The sequence below is a fragment of the Dendropsophus ebraccatus genome, chromosome 11 (assembly GCF_027789765.1).
Source record: "Dendropsophus ebraccatus isolate aDenEbr1 chromosome 11, aDenEbr1.pat, whole genome shotgun sequence".
Taxonomy (NCBI): domain Eukaryota; kingdom Metazoa; phylum Chordata; class Amphibia; order Anura; family Hylidae; genus Dendropsophus; species Dendropsophus ebraccatus.
Genome location: NC_091464.1, coordinates 48,599,542 through 48,618,096, shown reverse-complemented (window position 1 = coordinate 48,618,096; position 18,555 = coordinate 48,599,542). Strand labels below are relative to the sequence as shown.

Sequence of the window (18,555 nt, the reverse complement as noted above, 5' to 3'; positions counted from 1 at the left end):
TTAGGTAATAACATATTAAAAAATTCATTTTGGCTGGACTTCTCCTTTAAGTGTCACTTATAATAGGTTAAGCAAAGGAAAAATAATTTTTAAAAAAGTCCCCCCAAAATGATGACTTTGTTACCAGAAACTGAATTTGATCACGGCAACTTTTATATTATGAGTTTTATATTCCCCAAAATAAAAATTTAAACCAGGGAAAGTGTTTTAAAGTAATTCTATTTCCTTGATATCCTATTTTAGATTGGATGGTGACATTGTTGTTATATTTTGTATGTACAAGTTTTTTTTATCCCCACCAAGTATAGACTTTTCTGGAATTATTCTCAAGATCATCTGGGGTCTGAAAACTCAAGCCCCAAACAATAAAACCTGTGTCTTTACAATATATCAAAAGTCTCTTTTAATGACAGGTACAATTTGATACGGGAAACAGATCACTGATCTCAGGGAGATCAGCGAAAGAGAACACTGTCGGCTGCTGGTTAAAGCGCTCAATACAGTGAAATCCTACATGCATTGCTCCCTGGGAAATAAAAACATGCAAAAAGAGCCCATGGAGCCTCATTTAAGAGTCTCAAAACACAGGACTAGCCAGACATCCCTCCAGGAAGGGCCCAGCTGAGGCATGGCTCCTGTAGGGAAACCACCATATTAAGTGGCCCTATAAGTCAATGTAATGACAAGGGAAAAACCAAGGCCAGGTAACCATCCACAGACAGCTGTTTCAGGGGGTTGCCCCTCATCAGTGTTGAGCAGGATTCTGGCTAGGTGGGAGCAATGCTTAGTTAAGTCATATGGGAAACAGATCACTGATGCCAGGGAGACAAGCCATAACACTGCCAGCTGCTAGTTAAAGCACTCAATACAGTGAAATCCTCGGTGCATTGCTCCAGAGTGAGAAGCAATGCATCTTTTATGTCGTGTGGTAACAAAATAAAAAATGCAAACCCATATATTGAAAAAATATTTTAATTATAATTAAAACAAACCATGCAGCGATTAAGCCTGCAAAATACAGAACCAGACACAGGATGCTATAAAAGCAAATATTGTATATTTCCTGTATTAAAGTTTCAATTAACAGGCTTCTGCAAGCAACTGATGTCTATACATCTTCATTTACAAATTAAGGCCACAGATTGGTAACATATCTAGGCTATGGCTGCTGTTGAACCATTACCATAGCTGCCCCTACAGCAGAATCAACATCCTTTCCATAGACTATAGGGAAAGGGAAGACTCTCTCCACCTCCTGCTTTAAGGCAGCGTTCCTTGCTAGTGCGCTGCCGCTCCCAATGATGCGCTTGATGCCAGACTCTTTCAGACGATGAGACGGCAGCATAGAGTGAATATTCTCAATAATACCACGGCACAGAGCTCTAGTTACATGACCAAGTGACAGGTTAGCGGAGGTGAGGTTGGAAACCGAAGCCTGACTATGCGGAGAATGCCTCTCTCCATAGAGTGTAGGACATATGGTAAGATGGGTGTCATTTACAGACAACGCAGCACTGATCACCTTGGAGTACATATTGGAGTCAGAAGATTCAAGACCTGTAAGGAAAAAAAAACATTCATGTTTATTAGGAGCAAAAGAGTCAAAGTAAGGTAATCAGAAACATCACGTCAGGACTACTCACTATTCCTCAAACATCCCCCCCAGTGACATACAGTATTGAAAGAGATCCCTGGAAATACTTATGCCACTGCAGTAAAATTATTCAGATGATCTGAACAAGCATGTTAAATGAGGTGTCTGGCATCAATATTATGGGCCAGCTTAAATAGTTTTTTCCAACTTAAAGTGTGATGAAATCACAGGACTGGGGGGATACAGGAGACATGTTATTATCTATTCTGTCTCCTTCCGCCAGTTCTGATCCTGCTGCTTTGTACTAAATTTAAAGAAATCTATGTGTGAGCTGTTCCATCCGTCTTACACCCCTCCCCACTCCATTCGGAGACAGCTAATGTAAACAAGTCCCTGACTGGCTGTATCTACAACTATGTAATGCAGGAATGGTTAATCAGTGAGTTCATTAGCAACTAACTCTCCCAGCATTACAAAGCTGCAGATACAGCCTGCCAGGGACTTGTTTACATAAGCCGTCTCGGAAAGGGAGGAGAGAGGAGGGGTCTCAGAGCAGAGACGGACAGAAGGGCTTACACACAGATTTCCTTGTCTTCAGCAGAAAGCAGCAGGAGAAGAACTGGGAGAAGGAGACTAGAAAGATAATAACAAATATGGAATGAACTGTTAGTCTCACCATGGGCAGCAACATATTAAAAGTTATCAATGGAAATGGAGAGGCAGCCAGCCTGCATTGAATACACGTAGTCCCAATCTTAATAAAGTTATGTTTGAGTAGAATACCCCTTTAAATGTGAATCTAGCCTCTTATCATAGACAACCACTTTCAGGCTGGGTTTACACATAGCATTGACATCAGTTATTGAAGGTAAAGAAAAACTAAAGATTTCTTTTACGATAATAAACATGTCTTAGATATTTTATTCAGACTGCAATTAAAACGTTACTGAATTTCATTGAATTTTAGTGGCAAAATCTGTTGGCACAGATAACCCACAGAAAAGCTTTTTATACAGAAAAACAGCAGAATGCAGTCACTGCCTGACAAGACATCAGCTCATGATTACAGGAAATGGGAGACGTCTTGAGACCAGATTGCTCTTATCTAATTGTGTTAGATCCTTTTCATTTACAGGCAGATTTTCTGTGTGAATCACCAGATAATTTTCAGTGTGGCATGTATCATAGTATTCAAGAAGATGCTATTATACATACACACACACACACACACATATATATAATATATATATATACATATATATACACACACACATACACATGTACACTGTACCTACAAAAACCTGTCTATGCCCATGTGAGGGATGGAAATAGTAAACCTTGAATGTATGTAGGATGGTGTTTGTAGAAGTTGATTATACACCTTGGAAGGAGATGAAAATGGTTAATTTGTTGAATGTATGTAGCATATTGTTTGTAAACAACCATTGTTCAAAAACCTTGAAGGGAACAATTGAGACCATAAGCTCCAATGATACCATTGTTGTGGCATCTTATGCCCCTATTCCACGAGTCGTTTGAAGGAGCAAACGAGCGCTATTAGCGCTCGTTTGCTCCTCGTTCCCCGCTCGCTGCCGCCGCTATTCAACGCGGCTGCAGCGAGCGGGTGAGTGCGGGAGGGGGCGGCGGGGAGCTGCGGGGGGGCTGCCCGGGGGATCGCTGATCGTCCGGGCAGCCCATAGGATACAGCAGCGCCTGCTGCCGATGCTCCTATTCAACGGAGCGACGGCAGCAGATCGCTGCTATATCAGTCGCTTGTTTTTCAACATGTTGAAAAAGAAGCGACTGCAACGATCAGCCGACATGAACGATGTCGGCTGATCGTTGCACTCTATTCCACGGGACGAATATCGTTCGTAGCGGCCGATATCGGCCGAATACGAACGATATTGCTCCTCTAAACGACCCGTGGAATAGGGCCTTTAGAGTCTGGATAATAAGTTACAAGTCCAACTAACATGTTGTTTAATCAATCTTAGCCACGTGCTGGGTAACAGAATATGTAATTGACAGTCTGATCAGAATAAGAATTAATATGTATGTAAGGCTAGGTTCACACTGCGTTTTTGCAATCCGTTTTTTTTTTTTTTTTAAACGGATGAAAAAACGGATGCATTTGTATGTATCCGTTTTGATCCGTTTTTCCATTGACTTCCATTGTAAAAAAACGCATCAAAACGGATCCGTTTTTTTTTACAGACACAGTGTCAGTGTAGTGTCAGATACGTTTTTGTGTCCGTCAAAAAACTGATCCATTTTTTTTTTTACAATGGAAGTCAATGTTAAAACGGATCAAAACGGATGCACACAAATGCATCCGTTTTTTGCAAAAAAACAGATTGCAAAAACGCAGTGTGAACCAAGCCTAACATCTACCCAATAGGAATTAGGAAACAGCAGAATCAAGGCGGTTGTGCCGAAATGTCAGTGTGGTGAGGGATCACCTTACATGTTTTATGTCATGGATTCTATTACAATAAATAAAATTTGGTGCTAAATCGAGTTTTCTTTGCTACAAGTACGTTCTTGGTTGAATGCCATCCTTTTTTCTTTACATGTAAATATAGGTTTTGTCCAATAAACTATGAGCTTGTTTCACAGAATCTTGTGTCTGTGTCATGTTTCCCAAGCTTTAACAAGTAAGATGGCTCAAATGAGTAACACTGCCAATAAATAGTAACTTGAGGGAGAGAAAATACACAAAGGCTGCAACAACACAGGGACAGGGGGGTTGACTGTAGGGCCCAGTACACCTGTCACACATCCCCTACCACAAACCTGTGAGCCAAGTGACACAAGTAAAGAACAGCACTGTACATGTAGTAGTATTCTGTACTGCGGAGCGGTATAACTAGGTAGCATGTCTATGCACATAATTCAATAATTTATCTCTGAAACGTTTAATCTCATTGGTTGGATCTTCCAGCCATTTCCATGTGCTGTAGATCCAGGCTGTCTATACAGTTGTATGCTGAGTATGATTTTAAGTTACAATGGTCCAGGAAAAAACACTGTATGTTAAAAATATAGTAGCCGAAAGGCTACTTGTAACAGCCTTATGTATGGTAGGTCTAAGATGATATATATATATATATATATATACACACATATATATATATAGTTATATAGTAGCAGGTTGAATGGGTTAATCTGGCAAGGCAGGTATATTCCTCACCGGCTACCAAGAGGTTAATCTGGGGGCTGATCTCCCCACAGGTGCAGGGGGATTAAAACCCTAGCTAGTGTGATGGGAGTTGGACTTGGAAGCAACATGGTGTGGACAGTGCTCTGCTGCTGGTGGTCCTGGAGCTGTGTTCCTAAGAGAGACTGCTGAGTTAAAGATGGGTGAGAGATAACCCTGTATCTGCTGTGACTGTACAGGACTGTATGATTTCTGTAAACTTCATTTATGCCATTTGAAAGACTTATTTCTGCTGAAGAAAGCTGTATTTTGTTTCTGGAGTCTCTATGCTTGGAAATAAAGCTGCTGATACGTCTGGGTGACAAGAAACCTTTACCTGAGCTGACCCCCCAAGCTGCTACTATATATATATATATATATATATATATATATATATATATATATATATTCCAAACATAGAAAAAAAAACAGATGAGGGCACTCACCAGATTACGTGATGATCTTTACTTTATTTCTTTATGTGCATGTTAAAAAATAAAGGACATCCTGGACAACGTGGTGAACGCCAAGCACTTATGAGGTAAGGTGGTAATTGTAGCCTGAAGACGTCTGTAGCCTGTAGAAGGGCGCATGTGCGTGAAACAATTGTTACCACCTTACCTCGTAAGTGCTTGGTGTTCACCACGTTGCCCAGGATGTCCTCTATTTTTTAACATGCACGTAAAGAAATAAAGAAGATCACGTAATCTGGTGAGTGCCCTCATCTGTTTTTCTTCTATCTTTGGAAACTTTACACAATACTAAAAATTGTAGTGAGCACCGACCAGTGATCCTAAAAAAAGTATCAGTCTGAAATCATTGACGATACTCACACAAACAAGCCAAAAAAATAGCAGTGCTGGTGTCTAACAATCTAACTATATGTGATATATATAATATATATATATTATAAAATCTTTCCCAGGTGTATAATTTACATTTAGGGGCCAAATATAAATATCTGCCCATGTACAGTATGCCCATTGTTTTAGGTAACTTTTCAGGAAGTGAGAGGTTTATAACCATTATAGAGCAGGGAGTAGAGATGAGCGAACCTTGAGCATGCTGGAGTTCATCCGAACCCGAACATTCGGCATTTGATTAGCGGCGGCTGCTCAAGTTGGATAAAGCCCTAAGGCTATGTAGAAAACATGGATATAGTCATTGGCTGTATCCATGTTTTCCAGACAACCTTAGTGCTTTATCCAACTTCAGCAGCCACCGCTAATCAAATGCCGAACGATCGGGTTCGGATGAACTCGAGCATGCTCGAGGTTCGCTCATCTCTATTCATTAGGTAAAATGGCTCTATCTTTAACCATATTGGAAAAAGCAACACTTGTGCAACAACTGTATTGAGAATAAAATGTATCTAAGCTTATACATGTGACTTGTTAGAGGATGTGATTGGTGGGGATCTGGGTGCTGAAACACCCACGAATCTCTACTGGGGAGAGATCTAGATCGAGATTCACAGTAAACTTGTGCACGCTCTTTGCAGTCTCTGCAGTCACTCCTCTTCTACTTCCACCCTCCCGTCTCTATAGGCTTCTTTCAGCAGCATGAAACCTGACCTCTGAGTAAGTTTGAGTTATTAAAATGACTGCAAAGTTGTTAAATTGACAATGAACATTTTAACCAGACAATGTAACTGTACAGACCAACAGTGTCAAACCTGCAGCCCTCCAGCTACTGACAAACTACAGTTCTCACTATGCCTGGACATCCAGAACCAAACCTTTGACTGCCCAGACATGATGGGTGTTGTAGTTCTGTAACATCTGGAGTGTCACAGGTTTGGAACTGGTGGTATAGAGAGTTCAGTTATTACCTAGCTCAGCCGTCCACTGAACTAACATCTTAACAAAGGATGCGAAAACATTCCCTCCATTCAGAGAAGCCGCAACTGCCAAATACCGATCCTTAAAGTAAGGAAAATACGTCACAGCTTCAGGAGGACTGGGGTGGTCTTCAGGGTGGAAACCCTCAGGCATGGAGAATGTCAGCTGGGCAGATGTGCTAATATTCAGGACTTACAAATTAGAAAAATATTAAAATTAAATTCAGTTTTAAATAAATAATAGAATACTATACACATGTAAACATGTCAAATCTCAATATAGAACCAAAGTAACCCGCATTCTATAAGTGTAGCTCAAGTAAGTTAAATGCCAGCCCCCGTGTCTGAAATTTAGAAAGGACAAGAAACTGAGAAAGAGATGCTACGGGAAAGGAGGGGAAACCTTGGAGACCAAAGTCTCTCCTGCAATCTCCTGTGCAAGAGGGGCTTTGGTGCCCAACTTGTGTTATTTCCCATTTATTAGCTCTGAATATGGGGGGGGGGGGGTTGCATTCAAAACGCACTTTACTTCAAAGAAATGACACAGATCATGTTCCAAACAGAAAGAAAAAATGTGATTATCCTATAAATTGTATTACTGCTCGACACAAAAAAACCCAGAGAGGCGCACAACCAGTTAAATGCTAGCATCGCATGAATTCAAGACTCATCCACTATCAATTTATTTTTTTCCAGGAAATTAGTTTAAAAAAAAATCTGCATGACGATATGGCTCCCAAGATAGATATCTGTGCCCTGGTCTAATAATCCTCGAGGTAAACAGACTGGCCGGACATTATTTGGGGGGGAGGGGTGAAATAATAATAAGTAGTAGACACTGAAGACTCTACAGACGCGGTTAGTAAAGTGGCACGTTGGCACATAGCCATAATCACAATGAATATTACCACTGATAATTATGGTTTGTACACTTATATCTGTATTGTTTGAATTATTGACTGTGATATCTATGAACCAGAAAAGACCTCAAGTGCGCTTATTATTCAGGCTTCAAAGGATAATGTTCATCAAATATTTAGGGATGTTGTTGTGTCAAGACAACCTCTTACCATATGCCCTGTGAAGCCACACAGATATCATTCAGGCGATTTACTTACTTTGCAACCAACTTTATTAGCTAATATGGACTATTATAGGAATGGAAATTTAATCAAATGTTCAACAGCTCATATTGCCGGCCATGCAGTTATGCCTAGATCTAGAGTTATCCCATATACACAGGACAGGGATGCTAGCTGATCCGTGAGGACTGACTGCCACGACTGTCTATTGGGCTTCTGAACATGCTAGATAGTATTTCTAGCCAAAACCAAGAGTGTGCCTAAACCCCAGAAAGACATTGAAAATGCACCACTAGGGTTTTCTCTGCATTGGCTCCACTTGTGATTATGGCTAAAAATACTGCCCAAATACTACATGTGATTCCCCATTGGTTGTGCTGGTCAGCTGCTCACTGTAAGTCCAGCTTCTCTAACCTACAACAAGATAAATGGTGTCTGGCCCTCTACAACAATAAAAATCTGCAGTACGTTGTTTAAAGTCCATTAAAAAACCCGAGAACATCCTATTGTGTCCAAAAATATAAAACAGATTTATTGTAGGATCTGGATACTGGCCCAGGGACCTGGACATTTTCATGTGTACAATGTATTACTCCCATGCGGGCATAAATAGCATACCTTGATCAAACTCTTTTGAATAGACCTGACTTTTCTAAGCCCTAATCTGCTTGGGGGAACTGAAAGGAGTTCTAAGCAAATTATAATATGCACTTTAAAAAGTGCAAGCAAAGTCCTAGCGTATGAGATTATATCAGACGTATATTGAATTGCATATGGCCCACAGCTCTAGAGCTAGATACTGTACAGCATACCCGTACCTGCATCTGTGCTGCCAGGTGAAGAGCTATAGACTGAACACTGGAAATCTCCCAAAGCAACACCGACTTCTGCCCCCTGCGGGATCCCACACCACTCATAGGAAGTCCTCCCTGCTATACACCCAGCATCCACGACATTAGGGAGAATATGTATAGGAAAACCCCACTCCTGTAAACTAATATGGGAAAAAAATCACTTATTAAATCACTGAGAACAATCACATGATAAAGAAGCCATGACAAATAAAGCAACAAACCATAAAAAAATAATCCAATATAATAGTGTGTAAAGGGAATCTGTCAGCTGCAATGTAGGTTCCAAGCTGCTGACACTGTTAGAGAGCTGTCAGGTAAAGGAGACACATGTTACCTTTTATATATCTGTCTGTGCTTCCAGAATGTGGAAAAATGCTTTATTCTTCTGATGGCTGAAACAAAACCTTGCTCCTTCTCCCATCCCTACTTGATTGACAGCCAGCTGCAAGCCTAGCCCTATTTCCAAAACTTGCACCTGTGCAGTCTAGGAAAACAAGATTTGGAGGTTGAGCCCTGTCTGTCAATCAAGCAGGGGTAGGGTTGGGAGAGCAGTAGAGACTAAGGCCCCATTCACACAGAGCAAGAGGGGCGGAATTCCGCGGCGGAGTTGTCCAACACGGAATGCCGCCAGCCTCCCAGTCATAATGACACTCTATGGCATAGGTCTCCAAACTGCGGCCCTCCAGCTGTTGCGAAACTACAACTCCCATCATGCCTGGACAGCTAAAGCTTAGGATTTGGCTGTCCAGGGATGATGGGAAATGTTGTTTTGTAACAGCTGGAGGGCCGGTTTGGATAACCCTGCTCTATGGGAGGCTGGTGGCATTCCGCGGCAGACAATTCCTCCCCTCTTGCTCTGTGTGAACGGGGCCTTAGGGGGAGATTTATCAAACATGGTGTAAAGTGAAACTGGCTCAGTTGCCCCTAGCAACCAATCAGATTCCACCTTTCATTCCTCACAGACTCTTTGGAAAATGAAAGGTGGAATCTGATTGGTTGCTAGGGGCGACTGAGCCAGTTTCACTTTACACCATGTTTGATAAATCTCCCCCTAAAACTAGCACATACAGGTATATAGAAGGTACCATGACCTAAAAGTTATCAGTTATCAGTGTAAGCAGTATGGAAAGTGAATTACAGCTGACAGATTCCCTTTACACAGTCAAAAAAACGATTCGTTTTGCCACTTGCAGTACTATCTTCATCAGTAACTACTTGCCTATATAGAATAGATGTCATTCCGGAGCAGGACCATTGGGATGATTTCATGGTTTATTATAATCAGCTCTGGAGTCCTCAGCTGTTTCATGCACTTTTATGTCATTAACAAAAACAATCTCCTGCATTATCCTAAACTGCACTAGTTACAATATAATCAGGAAGTGCTCTGAAAGCAAAGTTCTAAATGAAGGCACTGAACATATAACATTTACAGGGGTTATCTAGGATTAGAAAAACATGGCGCCTTCTTCCAGAAACAGCACCACTCTTTGTCCTCAGTTTGGGTGTTGTATTGCAGGACATTTGTTCTAAAGTGAATAGAGCAGAGGTGTAATATAGCACACAACCTGAGGACAGGGGCGGTGCTATTTTTGGAAGAAAAATGATTTGTTTCGGCCATTGAATCCCGCTACCTAAAAAAAAGAATGATGCATGCCTAGGGTTGTCTGGAAAACATGCACACAGCTATATGTCTCTTAGGGCTGTATCCATGTTTTCCAGGCAGCGGCATTCAATGGCTGAACAATTAGGTTTGGCTGAACTTGCTCATCTGTAATGTATAAGGCATGGGTCTGCTTACTAAAAAGATCCTTACAGATACCCAGCCCTACTGTATATAAGAAAAGTAATAACATTACACCACAACTTACATATCCATGTTCCAGGTTTTGGTCCTGGTACTAAAATATCCCCAACTAGCAGCATTCTGCACAGACATCAGAGGTTTCTGCAGCCCGCACAGCATTGAGACAACATAGTCCTGGATTGTACCAGCTGCATCATATTGCTGAAGGAATTCAGGCCTGAGAAGAACAGAAAAGTACATGTCATAAAGCACTGATCAGTGAGGGTGCCATGGGGCCGACCTGTCCAGACTGTGCTCCTAGCTAGTCTATAAACAATTATGATGATGTCACAGTCCTTGTGACAACACAGCAGTCTTCTTTCATTCTGTGATGCCTTTAGGACACAAAGTTACAGGCATTTGACCCCAGTATCTTGTATGGCAGGGATATCACACTATGACGCCTGTTAGACTTGTGACAGATAGATAGATAAAGTAAGCCTTGCTACAATAGACAGAGCCAACGGACAGTAATAAAGTCATCCATCCACGTATCAGTATACATGTAGCTAAATCTGGTAAATCTGAACCTATGTCCAAGATAAGGAAAGAAAAGAAGAGATAAGTGTGACTTCTAGCACTACACAAAGTAGGAATCTTCACCATTGCATCAGATGTTAAGATTATTATTATTATTACCATCATCATTTTCAGCTTTTTATATAAAAGCAGCTTAGGTTTTAACAGACAATATACTTTACCTGTTCTTTAAATACCAGAACACAGTAGCACAGCCAAAGCCTGAGGCCACATTCAGATGGGACTGTGGCTGAGGTAGAGATGACAAAAAGTCTGCGGTACATCGTCCATCTTCCCAGGTGACAAGCTGACTCACTTCTTTGGGCTCAAAGACTCTATTTTCGCTGTTAATCCAGTGACATCCTTGTAAAATAATCAAGAGAAATATATATTTATTACAGCAGTGTAAGCTTATGGTCTTCACATCACTAGTCTAAAAAAAGACAACACAAGAGTTCACTAACCCCTTAAAGGGGTTATCCAGCGCTACAAAAATATGGCCACTTTTCCCCCTACTGTTGTCTCCAGTTCAGGTGCAGTTTGCAATTAAGCTCCATTTACTTCAATGGAACTGAGTTTCAAAACCCCACCCAACCTGGAGACAACAGTAGGGGGAAAGTGGCCATGTTTTTGTAGCGCTGGATAAAACCTTTAAGGTCAAAGCCAATTTTTGTTTTTGCGCTTTTGCTTTTTCCATTTTATGTTTAAAGTCCATAGCGCTTGTATTTTTTCACCTAGAGACTTATATGAGCGCTTATTTTTTGCGAAACCAATTGTACTTTGCAATTACAGGTATTATTTTTGCATAAAATATGCTGCGAAAACGGAAAAAAAAATCATTTGCGCTGTGAAATTGAAAAAAAAACAAACCTAATTTGTTTTGATTTCGGGGAGTTTTGCATTTACGCCGTTGGCCCTATGGTAAAACTGACTTGTTATGCACGTTCCTCAAGTTGTTACAATTACAACAATATATAACATGTATAACTTTTATTGTATCTGATGGCTTTTAAAAAATTCAAACCATTGTTAACAAATATACGTTCCTTAAAATCACTCCATTCCCAGGCTTATAGCGCTTTTATCCTTTGGTCTATGGGGCTGTGTGAGGTGTCAGTTTTTGCGCCATGGTGTGTTCTTTCTGTCGGTACCTTGATTGCGCATATGCGACTTTTTGATCGCTTTTTATTACAATTTTTCTGGATTTGATGCAACCAAAAATGCGCATTTTTGCACTTTGGGATTTTTTTGCGCTGACGCCATTTACCGTGCGAGATCAGGAATGTGATAATTTAGTAGTTCGGGCGATTATGTGTGTGGCGATACCAAATATGTTTGTTTATTTGTTTATTTATGAACGGATCTCCCCCCCCCCCCCACAATCACATCGCGGGGGGGGGGGGGGGGGGAGATCCGTCCCACTAGACACCAGGGATGTGAGTAATAAAGCCCTTCAATGCAGCTGTCAGGTTTGACAGCTGCATTGACGTGCTTAATTAGCCGGCGCGGCAACGGGACCCGCGCTGGCTAATAGAGGCACTGCCTGGCTGCAGATTGCTGCTGGGAGCGGTGCCGTTCAGAGTGGGGTCCCGGCGGGACCCCGCTCTGGACACCCCCCACGGCATCATGATGTACCAGGTATGTCATGGGTCGCTAAAGGGTTAAAGAGTCACTGTCGTATTTTTTATTTTATTTTTTGCAGAAATCAATAGTCCAGGTGATTTTCAGAAACTTTGTCATTGAGTTTATTAGGCAAATATGCCATTATCTGCATTCAGAAAGACGTTTCCATTCACTGCAAAATATCAGGAAATTGTGGCTTGTTGCAACAGACACAACCCTGTCTGTTCTATAGAGAGGGGAGGAGGTAGTTAGTTGGCAGCAGAGAACAAAGGATTACACAAACACTGTGCTGGGTGACAGCATATTCAGAGGTCAGTGCTGACTGTCAGAGGAGATAGCCTTTAGATTAACTCTTTGTTGTCCTGTTTTGGTGCCTCATCTCTCTTCACCCCTCCCCTCTCCATAAGCAAGCCATGAAGACAGGGGGGAGAGCTTCAAACTGTTTTTTCATGATAAAAATGCATTTTTCAGCTAATAAACCCAATTAAATAAATAAAAAAAAATACGTGACACTTTACGTTCAATCTTTAACCAGTCTGTGGCCGTCCAGGTTTGTTCCCAACTTCAATGCTCCTAAGGGTCCACTTACACAGAAAGATTATCTGCCAAAGATTTGAAGCCAAAACCAGGAATAGATTTGAAAAGAGGATAAATCTTAGGCTTCCTTTTATGACCTGATCTCTGTTTATAGTCTGTTCCTGGCTTTGGCTTCAAATCTATGGCAGCTAATCTGTCAGATAATCTTTCTATGTAAATGGACCCTAACACCTTCTAACAGCTTAGTCAGAACGGTCAAGATCAGGGACAAAACGACCATCCTGCTTCTCTCAGTCCAATGATGCGCCCCATCTGAAAGTCTGTCAACTGGCCAAAATGTTTTTTAGCACATGTCTAGCAGTCAGTGATCTCTCACTAAGTACACTGCAGGAGATGTACAAACTTAATTTTCAGGGGATTTTTGTAACACTGATACCAAATACTTGGTTAAATGTTTGAAAACAGTGCTACCTGTCTATATATTTAGATGGACCAACCAAGTGGTCTTTCTCTGCCGACAATTTTCTATGTTTATTAGATGATAGATAGCTAATAGATAGCTGTAGCTTATCTATTTCCTGCTGGAGTCTGGTGGCTCACAGATATAGAGGTAAGAGAGCGCACCCTTGTGGAAGAATCTGAACAAAACAAGAGCTCTTCATTGTGGGTAAAAACATTAAAATGGAAATTGGAATAGATCTTGCTGACAGTTCCTATGTACCAAGGCCAAGGCAATGCAGGAATTGGACAACTGGTAGCTAAACCCTTAGCAGGAGAATAATATTGGGTTATGGCACCAGAGGTTGATACATGGGTTATAGGGGTAGACAATCCTACTTAACATTCTTATTACATGAAGCAATTAACAAAACTTGGCCGTTCCTAATCGTTCCAGACAATAATCGCTTAGTCTAATAGGGCTTGTTAAGATCATGATCAGCCAACATGCACAATTTGGGCTGATCATGATCTTTCAACATGTCGAAACGATCAGCACAGCGACGGTCTGCTGCGCGTTACTAGAAGCAGTAGCCCCCCCCACTCAATGTCTGTGCGTGTAGGGCCTTTAGATCAGTTCACACAGGGTAGTTTGGTAAAGTCAGTCATAGAAAGAAATTCTAGGAATTCACAGCAAAACTTACAATGAGCCCCTAACCAGGTCAGACCTAGAGTAGATATCCCCCACATTTCTAGTTAGAATAATGGTGGAAACTTGTAAAGAGAGACTCGCCACAACGCTGCCGACATCTCCTGATACATCTGTATCTGCTGTATGTTCTCACTCTTCAAAGATCATAATGCACAAAATGTATTAATTCAAGCAACATTTCAGAAATTTAGCGTAAAACCAAAGAACTTTGTTTTCACGTCAATATTAGAGATGAGCGAACCTGGAGCATGCTCGAGTCGATCCGAACCCGAACTTTCAGCATTTGATTAGCAGTGGCAGCTGAACTTGGATAAAGCCCTAAGGCTATGTGGAAAACATGGATATAGTCATTGGCTGTATCCATGTTTTCCAGACAACCTTAGAGCTTTATCCAAGTTCAGCAGCCACTGCTAATCAAATACCGAACGTTCGGGTTTCGGATCGACTTAAACCCGGTTCGCTCATCTCTAACCAATATACATCTTCAACAAATTTATAGTTTTTGTGTAAGGACTGAGCAGTTTGTCACAGACCCCATAATAGTTTAGTGATCTGCCTTCATGGAAAGTAAACCCTTGCTGAGCCCTTGCTTTAGGTACAAGACCTATCTATATCACCCAGACATCACACCTTGGTTTGTTCTCCACAATAAGACTCCATGCATTTGTCCGGAGACTCCAATTCGTGACACTTTTCGCAGCCCCTCTTTAGGCAGAGCAGTCAAGCAGTCATTTAGAGCTTTTATTATCTGACAGACATCTTGTTCTTTCCCCTGAAAACAAGAATGAGAAGTGATCTCAAAATTTACAGAAGATGTTGGTCATAAAAAGTAAAATAAACAAATTGTATATATACAGGCAAACTCCCTGATAAGCCCAGCCTTTTTAGAAGACACCACACTTAAATTAACATTAGATTCTTTGGAAGATAGTTCTGGGGACTCAGGATGAGATGGGGAGTCATGCCAGAGACCAGGAATGAGAGGGAAGGCATATAGGGGACAATGAATGAGAGGGAAGGTATATAGGGAACAAGGAATGAGAGGGAAGACAGAACGGCCCAGGAATGAGAGGGGAAGGCATACAGGGGACAAGGAATGAGAGGGAAGGCATATAGGGGACAAGGAATGAGAGGGGAAGGCATATAGGTGACAAGGAATGAGAGGGGAAGGCATACAGGGGACAAGGAATGAGAGGGGAGGCATATAGGGGACAGGGAATGAGAGGGAAGGCATATAGGGGACAAGGAATGAGAGGGGGAGGCATATAGGGGACAAGGAATGAGAGGGGGAGGCATACAGGGGGACAAGGAATGAGAGGGGAGGCATATAGGGGACAAGGAATGAGATGGGGAGGCATATAGGGGACAAGGAATGAGATGGGGAGGCATATTGGGGACAAGGAATGAGATGGGGAGGCATATTGGGGACAAGAAACGAGAAGTAAGGCATATTGGGGGAAAAAGAATCAGAGGTGGAGGCATGCGAGGAACCAGGGACAAGAGAAAAAACCATGCCAGGGACCACAAATGAAAGGTGGAGCCTTAATGCCAGTATACAGTAAGTAACACATCTGATACAGCTAGTTCAACAAGAGTTTAATTACAAATAGTAAATTATCATCATTATTTCTATTACTTATTGTGAGAGTGAAGTGTTGCACATAAATCACTTTGTTTGATCATTATATTGGAGTACCGCAGTGATTTTGTTTTTGTCTTTATGTGTATATGTATTTTTACTACTAGCTATTACTTCCTAGTAGCAGGCATGGATCAGTAGTTGCAGTCGGTTAGGATTATAATTTGTGCAGATAAGGACTCTGGAGAATCCCATTTTTGCAGTGGTATATTAGTATATTAGGAGTGTCTGACTATAGCACCTACAGGCTGATCTTTGAGTCGTTTTACAGTCTTTCCTTTAATTCTGGATGAAGATCTTGTTTGCTTGAACTCTGTTACACAAAACATTAAGCAGGCTCAATGTCATGACCGGTGTCTTATTTTCTTGGCCAAGACCTGTCCATGTAATATACATTCTGCAGAACTACTGTTTCCAGGCTCCTCGGATCTTAAGTATAGTCTACAAATTCTCCTATCGCACAGCAAATTAGCTTTCTTTATATCAGTGCAGGGGCTCCACATAAACTTCTCTTCTTCCCAATAACTGTCGAGAAATGTCTACACGGACCGAAACATCAAGGATATCCATATGTGTTACATTCTCAGTAAGAGGACTGTACATAATAATGATTGGGTGCCAGGCATGTAAATTCTTTGGGCGGCCGGTGGTTTTAACTTTCAGGCTGGGTTCACACTACGTATATTTCAGTCATTATTGTGGTCCTCATATTGCAACCAAAACCAGGAGTGGAATAAAAACACAGAAAGGATCTGTTCACACAATGCTAAAAATTGAGTGGATGACCGCCATATAACAGTAAATAACGGCCATTATTTCAATATAACAGCCGTTGCTTTAAAATTACAGCAAATATTTGCCATTAAAGAGTCACTGTCGTATTTTTTTTTTTTTTTGCAGAAATCAATAGTCCAGGCGATTTTAAGAAACTTTGTAATTGGGTTTATTAGCCAAATCTGCCATTATCTGCATGTAAAAAGCCTTTTCCCAGGTCCCCCCCTCCTTCCTCCTTTTCATCCACTCTGAAAAATCTGAAAATTGTGACTTGTTGCAGGAGACGTACCCTGTCTGTTCTAGGGAGAGGGGAGGGGGGAGGAGGAAGGAGGGAGTTAGCCGGCAGCAGAAAGCAGATAACAGAGGATTACAGGCACGGAGCTGGGTGACAGCTGTAATCCGAGCTCAGACAGGTCACTGGTGACTGTCACAGGAGATATCCCGTGAGGGATTTGTAGATTAACTCTTTGTTGTCCTGTTTTGGTCTTTTCTTTAGCTCTCTCCATAGGAGAACAATGAAGACAGGGGGGAGAGCTTCAAACTGCTTTTTCATGATAAAAATGCATTTTTCGGATAATAAACCCAATTACAAAGTTTCTTAAAATCGCCTGAACTATTGATTTCTGCAAAAAAAAAATTTCACGACAGTGACACTTTAAATGGCGGCCATCCACTCAATTTCAACATTGTGTGAACAGATCCTTTCTGTGTTTTTAATCCACTCCTGGTTTTGGTTGCAATATGAGGACCACAATACTGACTGAAATATACATAGTGTGAACCCAGCCTCAAAATGTAAATCAGCAGTAGATGTGATATAAAGCAAGTTTGTAATTTACAGTCATTACTTTTTTTCAGTTATCATGGAAAACATGGCACTTCCTGTTTTCTGACTTTTTTTTTTTTCTCATAAAACAGGAAGCAGTCAGAAAACAGGAAGTCCTGTGTATCCCAGGCCATCTGAGCGCTCACAGAGAGACGTCATGTGACTGACAGATATATTGAGCCGTGACTCTCTGTACTGGCCAGAATTCCTGTGTTTAGTCTGTTTTTTTTAACCAACAAAAGTCTAAAAATCTGCCTTCAGGAGACTGGACCTGGATTTCTGGTAAGTATACCTTTTGTTTTACAGCATGATAACAACAAAAATGCTTTATATCACATCTACTGTTGTTTTAGATTTAGAAAGTTATAACGACAGGGATGCTCTGGTGGACAGGGGGTGGCGCACACTCCTCCTGGCTGCATATTAGGACTCTCAGGAGTCAGTACCAGAGCAATCTGTACTACAAATGACAATACCACTTTAGGCTTAGCCCAGGCACAGCTTGGAAATATAATTAGTGCTAGACTGCTAGGTGGTTTGTGTCTATTCAGAAGGAGATGTCCTATCAGCAGGTGTAGTGTGGATGTCCCCATAGGTCTATGCACACACTGCGGCTGCACTCAGTGTGTGTGTGTATGTATGTATATGTGTATATATATATATATATATATATATATATATATATATATAATATGACACACATTGCCTTATGAAGAATTACATACAATTCTGCTGCTGTAGAACTAGAAGTCGCAGCATGTCCTATGTAACGGCAGCAGCAGCCGGGCTGTCCTCACCTGGGCGCCACACTCACTCTCCCTCCCCGCCCCGGTGTCCCGGCTCTCGCTGTGCAGCACCTCCCCGGACACCGGCTCCAGTAACACGGCCTTCACCGAGCTGGTGCCCACATCAATGCCCAGAACTACACGGCCGCCCTCCAGAGCCATCTCTAACTGTCACTAACAGGAGGCAGTGCCTGCCAGCACCGCCCACCACTACCATAACTGCAAGCTTGCAGTAGTTTATTGTCTTTGAGACAGCGGCCATTTTCTTGAAGCCCCGTCCGGCACAC

At 41.6% G+C, this 18,555-nt stretch overlaps 1 protein-coding gene across 2 annotated transcripts; it reads right to left on the bottom strand.

The window, feature by feature from the left end:
• Window positions 1-954: 954 nt before the first annotated feature.
• On the bottom strand, window positions 955-18,543 carry SHPK (sedoheptulokinase). Of its 2 annotated transcripts, none has more exons than XM_069944382.1 (7): window positions 18,281-18,543; window positions 14,875-15,016; window positions 11,117-11,297; window positions 10,441-10,593; window positions 8,534-8,709; window positions 6,625-6,825; window positions 955-1,557 (listed from the first exon to the last, which is right to left on the bottom strand). In XM_069944382.1, exons 1-7 carry the CDS (start codon window positions 18,428-18,430, stop codon window positions 1,160-1,162), a joined length of 1,401 nt encoding a protein of 466 aa, XP_069800483.1. In that variant the 5' UTR covers window positions 18,431-18,543; the 3' UTR covers window positions 955-1,159. The 2 variants fall into 2 exon arrangements, with proteins under 2 accessions (XP_069800483.1, XP_069800484.1); XM_069944383.1 differs by having other exon boundaries at window positions 18,209-18,289.
• Window positions 18,544-18,555: the final 12 nt, after the last annotated feature.